Consider the following 19237-nt stretch of genomic DNA (forward strand, 5'->3'; position numbering starts at 1 on the left):
GACATCAGCGTGAACGTTTGGAGAGCAGACATCAACAACGTAAAACCGATTTTAAATACAACTCAATAAAAGAGAAAATTGCAATTCGAGTCATTTAAACACATTCGCACGGGTAAGCTACGGCAGCCTTGTAATAACAAGGTCCAGTGGAGCAGCAGGGCTTTAAACACCTTTCTGTTAAAGATGAAACCCATAACTTATTTAAATAAGGGAGAAAAAGCACTTTTATGCAGCCACATGGTCGGAGTGTCATTCATTTATTCATTTTGCCGAGTAGCATCTCTCTACCTCTCGTTCAATGATGGCAAAGTCTGTTCAATCCAAAGCACAAGTGACATGCTTGCCACTATTTGTGTAGTTAACACATCGAAATTTACACAACGGTCAAAGGGAACAAAAAGTGGTGTGTTGATGAAAATCAACAGCTGATCTAGCTGCACAGTTCGTTTAAATATGTAAACACAGAGGCCATTTTTTTGTGCAACAGTTCATTTGTGCTGATAACATGGTTATGAGTTAAAACTGACACAATCTTGCCGTTGCCTTTTTATCATTCTAATAAGATTTTGCTGCAGAATAAAGTTTTTTGCTAAACCGAAACATTGCTTCAGTCTTTCTGTTACCAGGTAAAACTGTGGAGAAACAGCATTAGTGTGTATAACCTTGTCTTTGCTGATGGTGACTGTAGCATCTGCCACGTTGAGAGCTACTGGAGTCCAGTCCTCTCTGTTGGAAGAACTAACCAGACTGTCTATGGCTCCATTCAGTATGTCCATGCCTGAACCAGAGGGTGTGGAAGAACAAAGCAATGTTAAACACACGTGAATTCATAACATTAAACTTTTTTTTTTTTTCCAGACAACTTTGCTGCACATGAGGATGGTTTGTAAGTGTTCATGTTTGAAGCTGACCTATTGGTCTGACCACAGGCAGCATCCCGAGGTAGAGCACCTGAAACTTCTGAACCAGCTCCGTCTTTGGTGTGGGAAACTCTGCTGGGAAGAAGGCGCACAAACACTAACTGGGTGCTCATAAGAATTAAAAATACACTTCATGAATATAAAAACACAGATGGATCAATGAGTGTCAGATTCATATCTGATTACGCTCTGCTGCCTTTATAAAGGTTACCAAATTTACTGGGCAAAAAACCTTTTATAAGATATTTTTAAGCACTACAGTTAATTATGTGTTAAAGACAGTGCACAGCAAATCATTTCCTTTTCTTTTTTACCCGACAAGTAAACAGTAAGTGGTGACTGGAAACTATCGCTGCCGTTTACGTAATGCTCGCTGACATTTCTACAAGAAAGACGTTACGTCTGATCAACTCAACAGTAGAGGAATATTCCTCTGTAAACCGCAAAGCACTGATGAAGCTCTCATGTCATGCTGACTGACAGCTGACCGCAGTCATAGGAAATCAAGCCTTGCAAAGTGTGAAAGGCAACGAAGAAGACGAGAGGGCATTCGGCGAGCCACGGACGTGACAACATGTTGTTGACCGTGTCACTTTTCACATTCGCTGAAGGAACCTGAAGTATGTATGAAGCCTACCTTGTAAGGGGAGATCTAGACCTGCCTGCATCCTGTCCTGAAGAGAGCCTCCTGCCATCGCTTTGGCATTCTTTCTCTCTGTCATAATCTGGAGGGAAAAAGAGAGAGAGAGAGAAATATGAGGTAACGGCATGTGGAAATGGAGCAGGATTGGTACAACACAGTAGAGACAGAGAGGAGGAGGAGGAGGTGAAAAATGTGTGAACGTGCAAGAGGCTGAGGGAGGTAAAAGATGATAAAAGAATATTTCTCTCCATCTCCCTCTCTCTCTCTCACACACACACACACACACACACAAGCACTCACACACTTTAACCAGGTCACATTCCTCTTTCCAAAGCAGGGTAGAAGTGTTTCCTGCAGTGCTTCTCATAAGGAACAGTCGGATACAAGCAAACACAGAACCAGACGCATGAAGACAGGAAAATCATTCACATTCTCTATCTCTCTCGCACTCACACACACACACACAAATAAATTACATAACATAGATTACATAAATTATACATGTCCATAATAACAGAGTTTGTCGCTGCACATCTGCATCGCAGCAAACTCTGCAGTGACCATTTGTTCGCCTTGTACTGGGTTAAATCTGACACAAGGATGTATAATATTAGTTTACAGTTTCTTAGAACAAACAATTGTTAAGTTAGAGTTCATAAAACGCTGTTATTAAAGCTATAAATGGGTTTTATTTGATGAAAAAGAGAATTCCATAAATTAATAATTAACAGTTCAGTGAAGAAATCAGTAAAATCATTGATTTTGATGCTTTTTCTTTCTGTACCAAAAAGAATGGACATTTTAGAAATGTAGACAACTTCATTTTATTTGTGGGACTTTTAAAGTTTCATTATTAGATGTCACAAATTCTTACACACAGTGGAACTGTAAATATGATCAAACAATTCACGCCTGTTTGAGAATGCCCATAAGCACAATTTTCCAAACTCCTTGGCTTCCCTATTTTAGTGCCTGTGGAAATGCTCATGCAACACAGTGAAACTTATTCTGAGCCAAATGTGGCCTCATCATGTCCACATCACCCTCCTCCTCCTCCAGTCTCAACCACTCACCCGGGAGCAGATCTCATGCAGGCTGGTGGCGATGGCTTTGGCTGGCGTGTCACAGCGGAACACATGACATTTCAGGATCCTGGTGTTTTTATCCCTCGCCACATATGCAAAGTCCCTGTGAGAAACAAATAAAAAACAGAAAGCAAAGGGTTAAAGAACATGCAGAGGAAGAATGAAAACACCAGGAGGGTGAACGATGGCAGCAGAGTTTGCTGAACTAGTTCTAGTACTACTTGGAGACAAGAAAGATAAATGATGGAGCGTGTGTGATTGGCTGTCAGGAGTGACAGCTCTTGGAGACGATATGAGAGATGAACTAACCTTTGACGGTCTGATGAAAACAGGACACACACGTGTACACGCGCACACACACACACGCGCGCACACATTTGCAGTTCGATGGACCCAAGTGATCAATAGAGCAGCGTGATGCAAGAGGGAGCTGAACAGAATGACAGCAGGGAGGAACTTTCCCCTGAGCCCACTGGAGCCAAAAACAATTTAACTCCACAGAATAGAAGTAATGAAAAGGAGAAAAAAGTGTAGAGACAGAGGAATGAAAGAGGAATGCAGACATAGAATACTGTGGTGAAGAAGAAGAAGAAGAAGAAATAGCTGCACCAAACACACACACACACACACACACAATCTAAATCATTTTAAAAAGCACATGAACCCAAGAACCCAATCTAAACAACTTCCTTCATACTGTGTGCAGCAGTATTCCAATAAATGCTATGTAACCGGCCTGAGAGTAAGAGCAAGACCCTCAGGGAAAATCTCCACAAAAGATTCTTATTTGTGTGGGTGCATACTTAAAAAAATTGCTTGTGGACCGAGACAGGAGAGGTGACCTTCATTTCCTACAGCTCTAAAGAGAGTTTGCACGATGGTACAGTACATCAAGGTTCACGTTGAAAATGGAAAAAAAAAAAAAAAAAACATGAGACTCAGAGGAAATTAAAGAATAAGAAATGCTAGAGGAACGTCAGGGGATGAAGAGAAAGAATGTGTTTACCTTTCTCTGTGTCCAAGGAAGCAAGGGAGGAAAGTCAGATCGTTAGTAGAATAAAAAAGGGGGGGGGGGGGATCCAAACCCTAAATGAGGTAGAAGTGACAAAATGACCCACTGACATACATATACTGAATTAACCTTGAGTGACTTATTGATTTCTTTTGCATTTCCTTATGTATATATGCATGTCGCTCAGGTCAGACCAACCCTGCAGGTGGTTTTAATGCATAGTCAACCTTGGAGTCAAATATGAAAAACCGACAGACATTGAATAAGGTAGTGAACTAAGGAGAGACGAGAAGAACTGCCATCAGCTTTAAATGGCGATAAGAAACGAACACATTTAGCCGCTGAGGAGTTTCTAAAAGTCACACTGAAACTATTTGCTCGGACGAAGAGTGAGAAGAGTCCGGGAATTTATAAGGCAAATGTGAAATACTGGGGGGAGGACACGGGACGTAAATGGCAACAATCTACATGATAAAGATAAAAGCGTAAAGTTGAAGGCAGGATAAAACACCCAGATGAGGAGGAGCGATAAAAGTCAGCGAGGGAGGGAGGGAGGGATATCTCATTCTGAATATAATACAATCGCGCAGCGGCAATGAAAATGTCAAGGTTGCTGTGGGAATCCGTAATCTCTGTGGTGGTAATGGGTTTTGTGGCACATGGAGAGACCACTACAATCTCTGGCACAGGTGTATCCAGAAGGATGTGGGAGTGAGAGCAAGACCACGAGAGCCATAAAACAAACAAGCCCAACCATTTTTAAAATAGAGGGCTGCAAAGCACAATACTTTTTACAAGCGATTAACCTGTGGATTATTTTGCCGATTTATGGATAAATGGGTTTAGTCCATAAAGTCTGTAAATTTCCTCATTGTGAGACTAATAAAAGAATATCTTATCTTATATAATTTCAGAAAATGATGTCAAATATCGATTCCCAAAACTCAAAATGATGGCATCTTATTTTGTCTGCAAGCCTAAGATATTCAGTTGCTGTGGTTTCTTTGTTATCGAGGGCAAAGAACACACACGCAGAAGAATCAATTATCAAAATAGTTTGTGAATGAATCAGTAACCAATGAATAATCAATTAAATCACCGTATCCATACTATAATATTAACACATGCATGCTGCCTCCAGCTCTCTCAGTCATATTTAAAACCTGTAAAGTCCAGCAAACCATAAATAATAAAAGACAATCACATAAAGCAGATATAAATGTTGCATTGCTGCATACACATTAAATGAAGTGAACACATAGAGAAGGTGTTTAATAATAAAAAAAAACTACAGGGTAAATTTTGGATGCACATTCAGCATGAAGACTGAAATATTGTGCACTTCTACTACAGTGCTGAACTGCTGCACATTTTATTGCTCAACACTGCTCTGGGCTGAACATGGACCATGAACATAATGTTTTTTTTTTTTGTTTGTTTTTTTTAAACAAGACAGGGGAACTCAATTATTGAATTATCTTTTGTTTAATTACCACCCAACCATGGACAAACCTCCACACATTCTCCCACATCCACGTTTTACACTTCACCTGAGTTCCTGTAAAAACATTTTACCTGCTCAGCAACATCTGCTACAGCCTCAACACTCTCATCAGGGAATTTAATATTTTTCCTGCTACTTTATCATCTAACAAAAGCACACAAGTGATGTTTCTGACAGATAATAATAATAAAATACATACTCACTGTTAGTTTTCCTGTTTTGGCAGGTACTCCTGTTAACACGCCAGCGTCTTTCTGAACTCACACTACGTATTCCTCTTGATACAACATACATGAACACACTCCTCAACCTGTCTGCTCCACACACAGCGAGAACTAACCATACCTCCCCTTTCGCCAGCTTCATACCCCTGTTCCCTTTCCCCCCTCCCTCCAACCAAAGCCTCTCCGCCCTCCCTCCCTCCCTCTCCTCCTCCTCCTCCTCCCTCTGCTGCAGCTGTGGTATTCCCACTGCTCTCACTCTCCTTTCATATGTAAATTGTAGAAATAAAGGTTACGCACAAGGAAAATACACATTTGCTTTATCCGGCAGTATGATCCAAAGTTAAGGATATATTGTACGGTACAAGTAGAACCACTGCATGTTTGAGTGTGAGTGTGTGAGCGTGTGTGTGTGTGTGTCATTGAATGAGAGATGAGAAAGATCCCTGAGGTAATAGATTTCTGCAGGTCTGCATATGCCAAGAGCTTTTAGCATCGCCTCTTCTCCTGAGTGCACTCAGTGTGTGTGTGTGTGTGTGTGTGTGTGTGTGTGTGTGTGTGTGTGTGTGTACACGTCTGTAGTAGGCTGTGAGGACATCGTTTGATTCAAACCTATTAGGTTAGGGTTGGGCATTTAATTGTGATGGTTAAGGTCAGGGTGAGGGGCGAGGGAATACATTATGGCCATGAGTGTCCTCACTAAGAGAGACATACAAGAACGTGTGTGTGTGTGTGTGTGTGTGTGTGCCAGCTCCAATTATATAGCAGCTCCCACCACAGTCAACATCACCTCCCTGCGCCTGATAACCCACATCTCATTGTCTGTGCAGCAGTAGTGCAGGGCGCCCTCCACTGGTAGTCCAGTGACACAACACAGTGTGTTTATTTATAGATTGGTTTTAGCCAAAATCTTTGTAAAGCTCATTTACTCTTACATTTTCCTTAACATTCTGACACTGAGGAACAAGAAACGGCAGCAGCTCAGCGGTGACGTGTTCCTGCCGTGTGTGAATTTGTCTTTTGGTGAAGCCCGTTGTGCTGAGGTAAGCCGAGGTGAAAGTGAGGGACCGGCAGTCTCCTTTGCACTGATGAATTAATCTTTCAATAGCATCCCTCCATCATCAATCATTAACTTGTCCATTCAGTCGGGCCACCACACCACCCGTCAGCTCTCCCCTGTTCTTACACTGACCTTTTGTGTAATGCACCATCGACTTGATTTACACCAGTCACTGCTCTATCATATTAATAATTCAAAAACTTAAACGTAAACAAGAAAAGCAAACAAGACCCAGTAATGAGTAATGACCCAGATGACTGGTTAACAACGCTTCATAATATTTACACAGAAATGTTAAAGGTGATTTTGAGAAAACACACAATTTCACATCTTACTCAATCACTATTAATCAAAAGCACTAGCACGCAAAGGGGGGATTTATTCAAAGAGAAAAGAACAAATAAGTGATTTAGTAACTGTGACGACTGACCTGCCATTGTCCCGGCCAACGCCCCAGACCCGAATACTTGCAATTGGCTGAGAATGAAGCACACTGCGGTCCATGGGGTCAACTAGGTTCAACATGTTATTTTCCAGCACCAGATACATGTCCTTTCCCTGAAAACACACACACACGTACACACTTAAGATCTCATCAGAGAAAAATGCAATGGTTATTTGCTGCAGGGCAAGATGTTACAAAACAAATGTTCATTTAAAGGTCAGACGCTTTCGTTCACTTGTATATTATGTATAAATTCCTGGGTGTGTATGTATGGTGTGTAAATATGTGTGCGTCCTTTGGCTTTGAAGGCCTGTAAATAAATGATCAAATGCCTAAAAAGAGAGAGCAGGAGATGAGAGGTTTATTGGGAAGAGAAGAGAAGAGAAACAAAGCTCTCTCTCCTTCTGTTCTGTCACTTCTCATTAAACACAACCACCGCAGAGAGGAGACATTGCTCTACTTTCTCCTCTTCATCTCTCCCTCCTCTTTCCATCTCTTGACATACATTTAGGAAGACTGTTGCCCCTGTTAACTTCTGTTGCTCTTTTCTTTGCTCCACCCTACAACTTAATTTATAGTCTGGAGTTTTGTACACCACCCCCCTCCTTCTCCAGATCCTTTACTGCTAAAACATTACACACATGACACATTTATCTTCACCCAAAAGTGTAAAACCCCCGCACACTGTACGACAACACTCGCCATCTCACCTCTCCCCAGATGCCGACAGTGTCTCGGATGTCATTCTTGCAGTAGGACAGTTGTCTGATGCAGTTGTTGACAGCAACGCTGCTCTTTCCCGGAGCCAAGTCATCCTCAGCCATCTCCACCCATCCCAGAGACCGCACTGCAAAACACTGAGGGGTAACAAACACACACACACACACCAAGTGATTATCGTGTACATCTACATAACTATGGAATTAGATTTGTGTCAATATTAACAACAATTTTCACGAAGCAAGCAACACTTTATGAATCGCATGCTATATGAATATAGATTAAGATAACAAAACATGTCGGCAGATAAAGACAGAGGATGGAGAGAGAGACACCTCCATCTGTCCTCATCAAGTATTCATACAGTGTTGTGCAGACCAGAGATGAAAGATGCAAGAGGTCAGAATTGGTGTCAAAGTTTCAAATCAAATGTATATACTGAACAGACAACTTAAGGTGTCTTCATAACAGGCTTTGTGCTGGACACAGCAAACACACAAAAACTTAGTTTTACGTATTCCAAGCTGAGGCAAAATGGCAGATTGTAGTCCAGACCTAGACGCTGTCCTATCCAGACACGTCCCACAACTTTTAATCATTGACAGTATAAACATGTTGATTGTTGATGTTGACACTCAGCCACTCACATAACAGAATTCTGTGTGAGTGAGACACACAATGGGAGACGTAGGGAGTACAAACAACCGGATAAATCAGAGACAGTGATTTCAATACATTTTGACAGCAAAACTGTTTTTAATCTGAACATATGATTTAGTGAACAAAAAGAAGGGACACTTGATTTATACCTTTTTTGTCTTAAAATGTGTCATATTAGTTAAAGACAGTCATTCTTCAATGGGCATCGAAGGGGTTTATAATATATTCTCCACTATTTTTTTTTTACAGAAAAGAGGATTTTCTTACATTGCTTATAATCCATCCAGTATAATGTAAAACCTGCCAAATGATTATGTTACAATATTAATGAATTTCAGCCATTTGTGGACACCACAGACACAGATGCTAATTTTTTAACATATATTGCACCCATTCATGTTTCATCTAACAAAGAGACATATATGAGCATGGTGTCTTCAGATTCAAGATTCAAGATTCAGTGTGCAGGGGATTCATATTCATATTGCTATGTCTGACTAAAGACACTGCATTAACTTCCATTCATTTGGACAGCATAAACAAAAGCGTTATCCCAAACCTTAACCATAACTATCAATGCCTTACTCGAACTTTAACCTAACCAAAATTCAAATCTTAGCCCTAAACCTAACCAGTTCTTAAGAAAAGAACATTTCTGTCTAAATAGGGTCAGGTTTTTGGTCTCTATAAGGACTGCTGGTCCTGAAAAGTTCATGTCAGAAAGGATCCCAAATACGAGCCAGTGGTGGCAGCTACATGGCACAAACTATGCAACCTTGATTTCATTTTATGCAAATCATAGAATTTGTGTTTTTAATTAAGAAAGTATCATTTCAGGTTTGAAAGACCTCTGTGTGGAGTGTATTCCAGTTATCCATCTTCCAGCCTTTGATGATGGCTGATAACTGCTGATGGCGGTCTTGTGTATATTTAACTCCCTTACTTGGTGTTTCAATCTTGATACAGTGTCAGAGTGTGTTACCAGACCAGATGCTCTGACTCTAGGTCTATGTTTGTGTCTGGTTTTCATCACAATGTCACAGTCACTAAGGATTGTGAGTTTCTGCCAGACAAACACACAGAGGGGAAAAAAAGGGACCAGACCGCTAAATCAGCACCACGTCATCAAGCCGAGTGTTGGCTTCAAAGTCTGATATGAAATGCTTTAGATCTTTTTAGCCATCTGTGGGAATGACACTCTGTCACACACACATATAAATGTATTTTGGCCATCTGCTGCAGTTTGTGACAGAATTAAACGAGTCTGTATCAAGCCAGATGAATAATTAATCTATTTTTCAATTTAATTAATTGGATTTTGAATTGGATTTATAACTTTGGCTTTCATTTGTTGTGGATGGTGTAATGTTTTATTGAAGGGATCCTTGATTAAATGTCAAAATGTCTCATTTGAATGTCGGATTTGGATGTTAAAGAGGACTCCCAATCAATGCGCTATTGTGCAGCACGGAACTGTTCTTGTCGCTCTCAACACTGGGGGGCAGTATTGCTCTAGATTCTCTCTCACCTCGCTGGAGCAAAGGCAGCCAAAATGATCTCATACACAACATCAGTAAACAAACAGGCTGAGGACATCAACACACTAAAAAATGCAAACACCATCTTAATGCAATTAGCTGCTTCCTTGATACACAACTTTTTTCAAAGATGTTATTCACACGCACACACACACACGCACGCACACGCACACACACAGGTTTGCACAGCTATTCTTCTTAGGACACTGCATTGATTATTCATTAAGACATCCTTAACAAAGCATTAACCCAAAATGTAACCAGTTAATGCCGAACTTTACCTAACCACAACTGAAATCTAAGCCCTTAACTTGGGTTAACCCTAACCCAGAAAATAAGGGCCTGCCTCAGTAGGACCAGGTTTTGTTCTCTAGTGGTCCTGACAAAATCAGTGTTTATGCCAGTAATAGAGGAACACACAGGCACACACAGTCTGGTTTCCATGACTTTGGGGGACACTGCACCTACTTACATTCATTTCTTGTAGACTTAGCTTAACCGTAACTGCTACTAACCCTAACCTCATCCTGACCATGCAACATGTCACCTTAAAATGTAATAGTTGTGATGTAGACCTGCTTTTTGTCCCCATAAGGAAGGCAAGTCCCCATGATGTGACTGTGTAAACAGATTTAGGTCCCCACAATATGAGTAATACCGTGAAAACACACGAAAATGCTCCTTACCTTTGTTTCTGGGTCACTGTTGGCACCGTTCGACTCCTCCTCTTCTACGGCTGGACGGTTCCTGAAAAAAAACGAATAAATAAATAAATGAAGTGATGAAGGGAATACTGGCAGCAGTGAAAGATTAGCTGTGTGAAATTATAACCATCACAACCATTAGCTGCTTTGTTCAGCACATTCTTGTCCTGTGCATGAACCTCCCAAAGCTACAGGCAGTCATTACACTAATAGTGAACATAGAGCCATTTCCTGAGTAGATGGACAGACTTCCTGCTTTGCCTGACCTGATTCAACGCTAACACTGATTAAACACAAGATTAGACAAACTAAAAAGACAGCGATAGGCAAGAGGATGGGTGAAAGATTCATGTAACTGCTGAGTGTGTGTGTGTGCACGGGTATTTTACCTTAGCTTGAGTGACGCGTAACGAAGTGTAGCACCCTCAAACTCTTTGAGACTGGGGTCAGGGTTCACTGTGGCTGCCTGTAGATCCTGTCGACATCACACAGGTGACATCATTAGTGCAAAATCAAACCAAAAATGACTCCCACATCTTTGGCCAAATGGACCTCCGCCTTAAAGCCCCTTTCACACATGTGAACTGTAAAATAGTTTTTATCTCACAGTAACGCTAGTCACTCTGAAGAGACCAAAAACTGCTGACCCTGCTTTATTTTTTAACTTTCACATGGATAACTGAATGTCAAATTTTCGTGGAGAAAAAAAGAAAAAAAATCCCTATTTCTCTTTATTTTTGCTTTTGATTTTGGGATAACACTTAAAATATGATCTATTACAAACTTCGTGAAGCATTTCAATAAAAATGCTGCTCAAATCAAGGGCTTAGTTGTATTATTAGTCCCTGTTATAGACAGGTGTTTTACATGAGGAAACACTCGGCCCGGTCTCCTAATCTGATCCCACAGGATCAGTCATCATTTCAGGGCAGTGGTGACGTCACTGCCCTGAAATGATGACAGTTCTATGTTTTTATATTTTGTGGTGAAGCAGTTAAACGTGATCCAGATGGAACGGACATCAATTTTATGACGGTAAGATGAGATCAAATTCAAATTATACTGCTTTTTTGTTCTTCTTTTCAGTTTAATTTTGTGACAACATAGCTGGGAAGTGTAGATCTGTTTGGCAGTCTTGGATGTGGAATTTCCACTCTTCCACTGTATTTGAATTTCAGACCAACTTACAGTATATGTGACACTCCACAAGACATGTCATGGTTTTCCCACAAATGTTCAGAGTAATTTTCAAGGCCAAGTGGGAGAGGGGCTTAAAAGACACACCAGACATCAAGCGTAAACATTATGACCCCCACACAGTATATGCCAGCATGCATCCAAGTGTGGGCAGAATCCCCCTTGCTGGATGGAGAAAGGGCATTGGTGTGGTATGTGTATAATGGGGCATGCTGCATTAAGGACAGGAAGTGGACAGGCAGCATATACACACAGTCGTGTGTGCAAACACGTTCAGACCTGTGTCAGCAGGTAGGAAAGATGACAATATTTTAGCCTCACACTGTAAGTCAAGAAAGACACAGCCGGTTGAGTACATTGCTTCTGCAGCCAAATAATAGACAGACATATTCTGATTTATCAGGCATGACAAAGTGCAGTTACTGTACACGTATGTGAAAGCATCAGCCGCACATGCTTTTTGCACAGGCAGTGGATTTCTTGCGCGTGATGCATAAATGCACACAAACTCAGCGAGTGAGCGAAGTTAGACCAAGAACAAGACTCGTTGATATTGAGTGCATTATACTTGCCTTCCACACCTCACTATCAATCTTTCCGCCAAAATCACTCCACACCTGTTTCTACATACAGCGTTATAAAAAAAAACATAAACACACACAGTGGTGGGTTCAAGGGTGAGAGGGAGGGAAAGAAAGACAGAACAAGGCTGTTAGCTAACTAGTATACTACACACGGAGTGTTTGTTGCAATAAGGAGCAACCCAGTCAAAACATTTCACAGCTGAAATCAAGAATTTAAAGTGTTTTCCGTCATGTTTTTGCTCCTACTGAACATTAACGTCACGCCTATGAATCGAACGACTCTTGACTAGAAGAATGGAAAAAAAACAGTATGCAATCAGTGCTTATTTGACTACTAGTTTTATATACTACTCGTTTTTGCACAACAGATTTGAAGTGGCTTTGAGTTTCTGCTTGATCTGTGACAAGAGATTTCCAAGCCTGTATGTGGCATGTCAACAAAGGTATGTAGAAAATATGAGAATACTGTAACTCTTGTGAAAAAAGAGGGACCAGTAAAAAAAATAGATAAAAAAAAAGTGATTGTGTAATGTTATAAATGCATTACAGTCAAGCCCAAATGTTCATGTTCAACACCATTTTCCCAAACAAACCATCATTAGGTTATTCCATTGTGTGCATTAGGCACCATTTTTACATAAAAATAATTCATTTCAAATCCAATGTACAGGGCCAAAACAAATGTAAGTACATGTGACTGTGCAAATATTAAATGCACTGCATGTGATTAAAAAAATGGACATACATCCTTAATACAGTAATACACAGACGCTGTGTCATTGTGAGTATATTTTTTCCCCCTCTTTTAGATGTGTGACTTACTCACACATCTACACATAAAAAGTAAATTATTAAGCATATCTCCAGGCTACAGAGTAGCAGGTGAGGGAGGTAAAGTGGAAAGTTTTAAAGTCCCTCACCTTGTCCTCGTCTTCATGAAGCTGAGAGCGACACTCTTGGTCAGATACTCCCTGCAGGGAAGTGGAACGAGGCTAAAAAGTGAGGAAGAGGGAGACAGAGAGAGATGAAGCATAAAAAGAGAGAACAAAAATACAGACGTGATCTGCAGGTCAGTGCCTTCTGGATAGATCAACCTATCTGCCAACATCAGTCCATTCTCACTAGATCAATATTTTATCTACACCATGCTCCTCTCTATAAATCTCCTTTCCTCTCTCTCTCTCTCCATTTCCCTCCATCATTCTGCATGATTGGCTGATTGATTGACTCAGTCTTCTTGTATTACTGTATTCAGAAGCTAGACCGGGTTATTGATGACCACCTTTCTGCCTCCACTTGCTTCCACTAGCTGCAGTCACAACAGGTACATATAACCACATACTGTTCATTGCACAATATAGTCATGTTCAGAGATGCATCCACAGAGATAGTGAGCTCGTTTTTTGTTTGTTTTTTTTTACTCACAAAGTAGCAGCTGTTGACAAATCCACATGTAGGAAGGGTGGGCTCATGAGAGGAGAGAGGCTCCACCGAACTGTCGGAGGTGGTGCTGCCCGAACGTGTTGAGGCCCTGTAGAAAATCTCTGCCTGGCAAGACTACATGTAGTCAAAAACATGGTTTTTAGAAACTGTGATCAACTTGTATTACACATTAGCAGCAATTTGTGGTTTGCAGGAAAATACAGATTTCTCTTGTGGAGACTAATACCAAGACTTTATATTTGACACTATGGTTGTCGGTTGCATTTTGACAGATGTAACACATGTTGTAGACATAGATAATACTGTCAGACAGAGAAGTGAGAACTGAGTTCTTTACATTTTCATGCTTTTTTACAGCCAGGCTCCTATTTATTATTTTACAGTGTGTGTTTTGATTTTAATCATTGCCTTCATTATTTTTTGATGAATTCACACTGTATTTAGAATGTGCTCGCTGAAGACTGTCAGAAAGACTAACAAACTGTCATAGCTACAGAGAAATTGTAAAGAGATAAGGCTAACTGACATTAGAAAAGGGAAATTTAAGCATTAAAAAGTGTGCATTTCTATCTGCTACTCACCTCAAGGTCAGGAGTGGGTGAGGGGCTGATTGAGCCCACAGAGTGTTTACGTGGTGTGACGGTTGTGTGGTCGTCTAGGGTCTGGGGCTCCATCTGACCCGGAGGAGCTTGGCGGGTAGCGGGTCTCTCCCACTGGGTGGTACCTGTCGGAATGTGCCAGTAGTAGATACCAGCCATGTCTGTGATCTTCTTCCATCCTGGAGGTAGGTCCGGGTCTGTCTGGAATGACTGCTCACTCCAGATATCTGGTAAAAACACACAATCGAACGGTATATTGACATCAACCATGTAAAGTGCAAAAGCGTCAAACAATCTGCACACCGATTCATTTTTCAGTAGAATAAATCTGGACTCTGTTGAAGGGAAGGTAACCCTCCCATGTGTATACACTGAACAATATCAACAGCTGACAGGGATTAAGGGCATCTGCTGCAGCTGTCACTGAACACGTAACTGTGTAAAACCTATTAAGCAAATGTTTTTGCATTTGTTTGCGCTCCTGTATTTGAGTAAGACCTGTACATGTAGCTTAAATTTGACATTTGATTAAACTGACAAAGAACTCTCAAATATAAACCGGGGATCCACCAGTTTTGTTGTTTTTTAATGTCTGTCTGTGATCACTGACATTTGGATTGGAACTGGAACAGCACTGTATATTGTGTTTTTTAGTTGTTGTTTTTTTCAACCAACAAATATAAGGGCTTATTATTTATAAATACATTTAATAATTACTTTAACTTCCTTTGAGCAGGTATAAACACATTTTAACCAGATAACCACTCATAATTTAAGTGCTAAATAAGAGCATAACACAATATCATATTAGAATTACTGGATTACCAGCTGTCCAAGATTATGTCATAAACCAGGCTGTCTGTTTAATGTCATCACAAGCAACAAAGCAGGAGAAGCAACTGTACCCTATTACATTACAAACACCTGCCATGCTTTCTGTGCAAACATGACATAGAAAGCATGGCATGTGGTCAATTTAGATGAACTGAAAGTGACATCTCTGAAACAGGAACCTACTGTAACCTTTTTTAAACTATTATACTATTTTTAATGTAAACATTATAAGAGAGGAAGTACGTCATTTGATCAGCTGAAGTGTGCATGTTTTAAGGTGTTGCTTTTAGAGGATACACGTCAACCTTTTAACACACACACACACACACACACACTAACAGACCCACTGCAGAGATGAAATTATAATAGTTTTATCAACATTTCTTCTCTTGTACTAAATGCATGTCATTAGATGGTTGCACTTTCCTGGCAGTCAATACTGATGACAGTTTGTAGGTGTGTGTGATATAGTGGCAAGGAAGTAACCCTGAGGGGCTGGTCAGCTGGTGTTTGTCTGTTTGTGTGTCTGTGTGTCTTTCAGGTATTACTCATGTTGTGGGGACCTAAATCTGTTCACACAGTCACATTATGGGGGCTTGTCTTCCTTATGGGTACAAAATGCAAGTCCCCATAACATAAACTAATACATTTTAAGGTGAAGACATGTTTTGTGGTTCGGTGGGTGATAACCAGTAGTAGTTATGCATGTAAGCCAATGTGATGTTCTCTGAAGTCATGGAAACCAGACGTTATGTGTGTGTGTTGTTACACCAACAGGTCTTGAACTGCTGACCATGCTGATGAATCACAGCCTATGGGCTTGTCACCACGACAGTAGGCCATGCTATATGTCATCGTGACGACTGGGCCGGTCCAGATCGAGTACAGGTAAGTTATTCAGAGCTGCGTTTATGAAATGGAAAAGAAAACACAGAAAGCGGAGCCGAATGTACAAATACATTCTTCACATAAGCAAACGTCCCTTGAGGCTCAATCTCTGCTTTAGAAGAGTGAGTGTGAAGCAGCTGAGCCTTCTGGGAGTTGCAGTCTTTTAATAGGTAGAAAATAGGTCACAGTCAATAAAACTACAACCGAGAGAACCCGAGGGTGTCTGCTATGAGCAGGAGGGAGTCTGATGACTCAGAATATGCGCCAGCAAGAAACGAGAAAAGAGATGTGAGCGTGTGCAGCAGATACACACACACATATATATGCATATGTGTATACAAACAAAAGAAGAGGGGGCACTGACAGAGACACACACACAGAGAGAGAAAGCTCCAAGGCCATCAGAGTCACCCTCTGCAAGTGCAGTGGCAAGTGTGGAACTAAGAGCGAGGCTAATAGTTAACATGCTCCAAGGCAGCTCATGGAAGTGTGCCACAGCAGATCTACGTAGCAGTTAGCCTGCCTTAGCCTCAGTTAGCATGCAGCCCCATGCCAGAGCAGAGTTGAGCAGAGGGGGGAGGGGACAGCAGTGAGCCTTTAGGAGCAAAACACAGACATAAATATAAACACACACACACACACATGTGCTCTCTGACAAATGACACCACACATACATCACCCTAAATGCATGCATCTGCATGAACACACATTCTCATTACATGCACAAATATAGCATGTAACCACAGGTGCCTCTGTCAGATATTAAGTGAATGGTGCCAGTATGAACTTCATCACTGAGTTGGAAGAGACACACATTCATTTTTTGCTTGCTTGCTTGCATGCACACAAACACACACACTTGCGCACAGACAGACACACTCAGACAGCGTTTCAAATTCAAATCCAACAGTGTCCCTTCCAACCGACTCTGGCCGATGCACCTACCCTCGTAATTGACAATCACAATAGCCAGCATGTAGTCTTTGCCCAGCATCATAGTTAGCTGCCTCTCATACAGCAAAACACAGTAATGTAACCAAAGAGAAAACCCCAGACACACAGAGAGACAGTGAGAGAGAGAAAGAGAGAGAGAGAGAGAGAGAGGGGGAGGGAGACAGAGAGAGAGAAGGAAGAGAGGGGGACATTCCACAGGGTAAGTGGAAAAAGAGAGGAGAGTGAGAGTGATGGAGACACATTGAGGCTGAGAGGCAAGAACAGCGTGATGAAAAAAGAAAGACAGAGAGGACGGGAGCAAAAAAGTGAATGAGTAGATTAGTGCAAATGAGAACTCAGATTAAATGGACGAGAAGAAGAAATAAAATGATGAAAGGGGGGGGGGGGGGGGGTGTTTCCCTTGATCTGAGCCATGTTTGCAGTTGTCACTTTATCTTTCTTCTATCTGGTGTATCATCAACAGCTCAAAAAACCCCACCTTCCCTTCCTGTCTTAAAATTATGACAATTGGCATTGGTAGCATTTTGCTTCAAAAATCCGCAGTTTTACCATCTTCTGCACCGCCAGAAGTCAGCGATCGCGAGGAGTGAGCTGTACCACAACCCCTGAACGATCCTGTGATCAAAATCTTTGCACAAATCCTTTAAATTAACTAATTCTAAAAAAAAAATGCTTTACAAGTTTGTGTGTGTGTGTCGCGTATAAAATGAAGTCACAGCAGTTTCATGCGGCCGTGCAGTGATGACTCTGCCCACATTGAGGTGGTACTATTTTGTAATGGCAATCCAACCAAACCATGTAGAGTTAAGTCGTGCCATGCTGAGGCGAGACGGGACTATGTAGTGGAAAAGGGGCATTAATGTGTAAGTGTGTGTGGCAGCTCCACCATCATCTCACAGCAATGTTGCCAAATTTAACATGACATGAAATCTAATCTTTTAGACTTGGGGACTTTTTTTTTTTTTATCATTTATATTAAGTAAGGTGGTTAGTCACACATGGGGGGACAAAGTCAGAAGAGATATTTCTATCATTTTACACTAAATGACCTTCCCCAGTGTGTGTGTGTGTGTATGTTGGCTACTCAGTGTGAAAGCAGTGTCGTATTAGTCCTCTAACCCACAACTTGCACAGAGGAATCTGACAGACACCTGGGAAAACAACACGGCTTTGTCAATATTAGATGGAGAAGCAGACAAGAGGACACAGCAGCACTGAGGACAAGGAGCTAGCGTTCCACAAATCCAACATGAACGATGCCAATACCATGATTAGCGTCTCTTCACCAAACCCTCTGAGGATAATATGTCTTAAGTTAAGACTGCACTGCTGTTAAAGTCTGCTTTTTGTCCCGTCTCCTCTGCTGATCAACAACATGCACACACACATACATATATTGATCCACAGGGAGAATGAGGCTCTCCCATGAGAGTGTTACAACCTTGAAATGGTGCTGCAGACAAGCAGAGATGAGTTTCGAAGTGTGAGAAAATCAGGGACAAGACACATGGAGAGTAAGTTCTCCTATAATACTTGCTCAGGGAATTCAGAGAGAAAGAGAAGTAAAACAATAACAAGGCTCACAAGCTCAAAGCAACTCACAGAGGATGGTTTACAGCTGAGTTCATGTTAGAAGTTGGCTGCTCGAGATGAAAAAGATGGGTTTCATATGACTTGAGAAATAAAAATGATCTGGACGGACCAGCACAGACAACAAGCAAGTAATAAAAAAAAAAAGGGCAAAGAGAAAAACAACAAACAGAGTGACTGATGAGAATTTCTGAACTTTGAATCTACTAAAAAAAGGTAGAAACCATAGAATCAGTTTTATATTCAGCGAAGTCATGTACTGATAAAGAATGAGAACGTTAATAAGAATAAAGAACACTATCTTTTACCACAGAAAAACTAGTTTTTCCTAATACAGCCAAAATGATTTGTTGCTGACATCATGACTTTGACAGAATAATTAAAAGCAGCTATTTCGCCATTTAAAACAAAAATACTTGCTTCCAGCTAATGATGTGTTGCTTTACTTTGCCTTATTGCTGTAAATCATGTATTAATCAATTAAGTAATCGACTAAATTGACTAACAAGTTATTCTGAGGAATGGAAAAAACCCTATAGACAATTACACCATACTGTGACATTCTATGGACCAAACAACGTATTGATTAGTGGAGACAAAAATCAACAGATTAATCATTAAAAATAATTGTTTGTC

The 19237-nt window shown here is 40.9% G+C and overlaps 1 protein-coding gene across 8 annotated transcripts in view; it reads right to left on the bottom strand.

Annotated features, from left to right (window-relative positions):
* apbb2b (amyloid beta (A4) precursor protein-binding, family B, member 2b) overlaps positions 1-19237 on the bottom strand; it is a 45085-nt gene that overhangs the window by 3064 nt on the left and 22784 nt on the right. For 2 of the 8 annotated variants that reach the window (XM_058639916.1, XM_058639917.1), the window contains exons 5-16: positions 14318-14562; positions 13719-13850; positions 13214-13285; positions 12282-12332; positions 10902-10987; positions 10495-10555; positions 7601-7747; positions 6876-7003; positions 2637-2751; positions 1558-1645; positions 912-995; positions 663-778 (exon numbers count right to left, since the gene is read on the bottom strand). In XM_058639916.1, the coding sequence (XP_058495899.1) occupies positions 663-778; positions 912-995; positions 1558-1645; positions 2637-2751; positions 6876-7003; positions 7601-7747; positions 10495-10555; positions 10902-10987; positions 12282-12332; positions 13214-13285; positions 13719-13850; positions 14318-14562 (1325 nt within the window). Of the gene's footprint in view, positions 1-662; positions 779-911; positions 996-1557; positions 1646-2636; positions 2752-3654; positions 5343-5367; positions 5529-6875; positions 7004-7600; positions 7748-10494; positions 10556-10901; positions 10988-12281; positions 12333-13213; positions 13286-13718; positions 13851-14317; positions 14563-19237 lie in introns of those variants that run through there. The other 6 variants (XM_058639920.1, XM_058639919.1, XM_058639918.1 and 3 more) reach the window with 6 other exon arrangements.

This window comes from Solea solea, chromosome 10 (assembly GCF_958295425.1).
Source record: "Solea solea chromosome 10, fSolSol10.1, whole genome shotgun sequence".
Taxonomy (NCBI): domain Eukaryota; kingdom Metazoa; phylum Chordata; class Actinopteri; order Pleuronectiformes; family Soleidae; genus Solea; species Solea solea.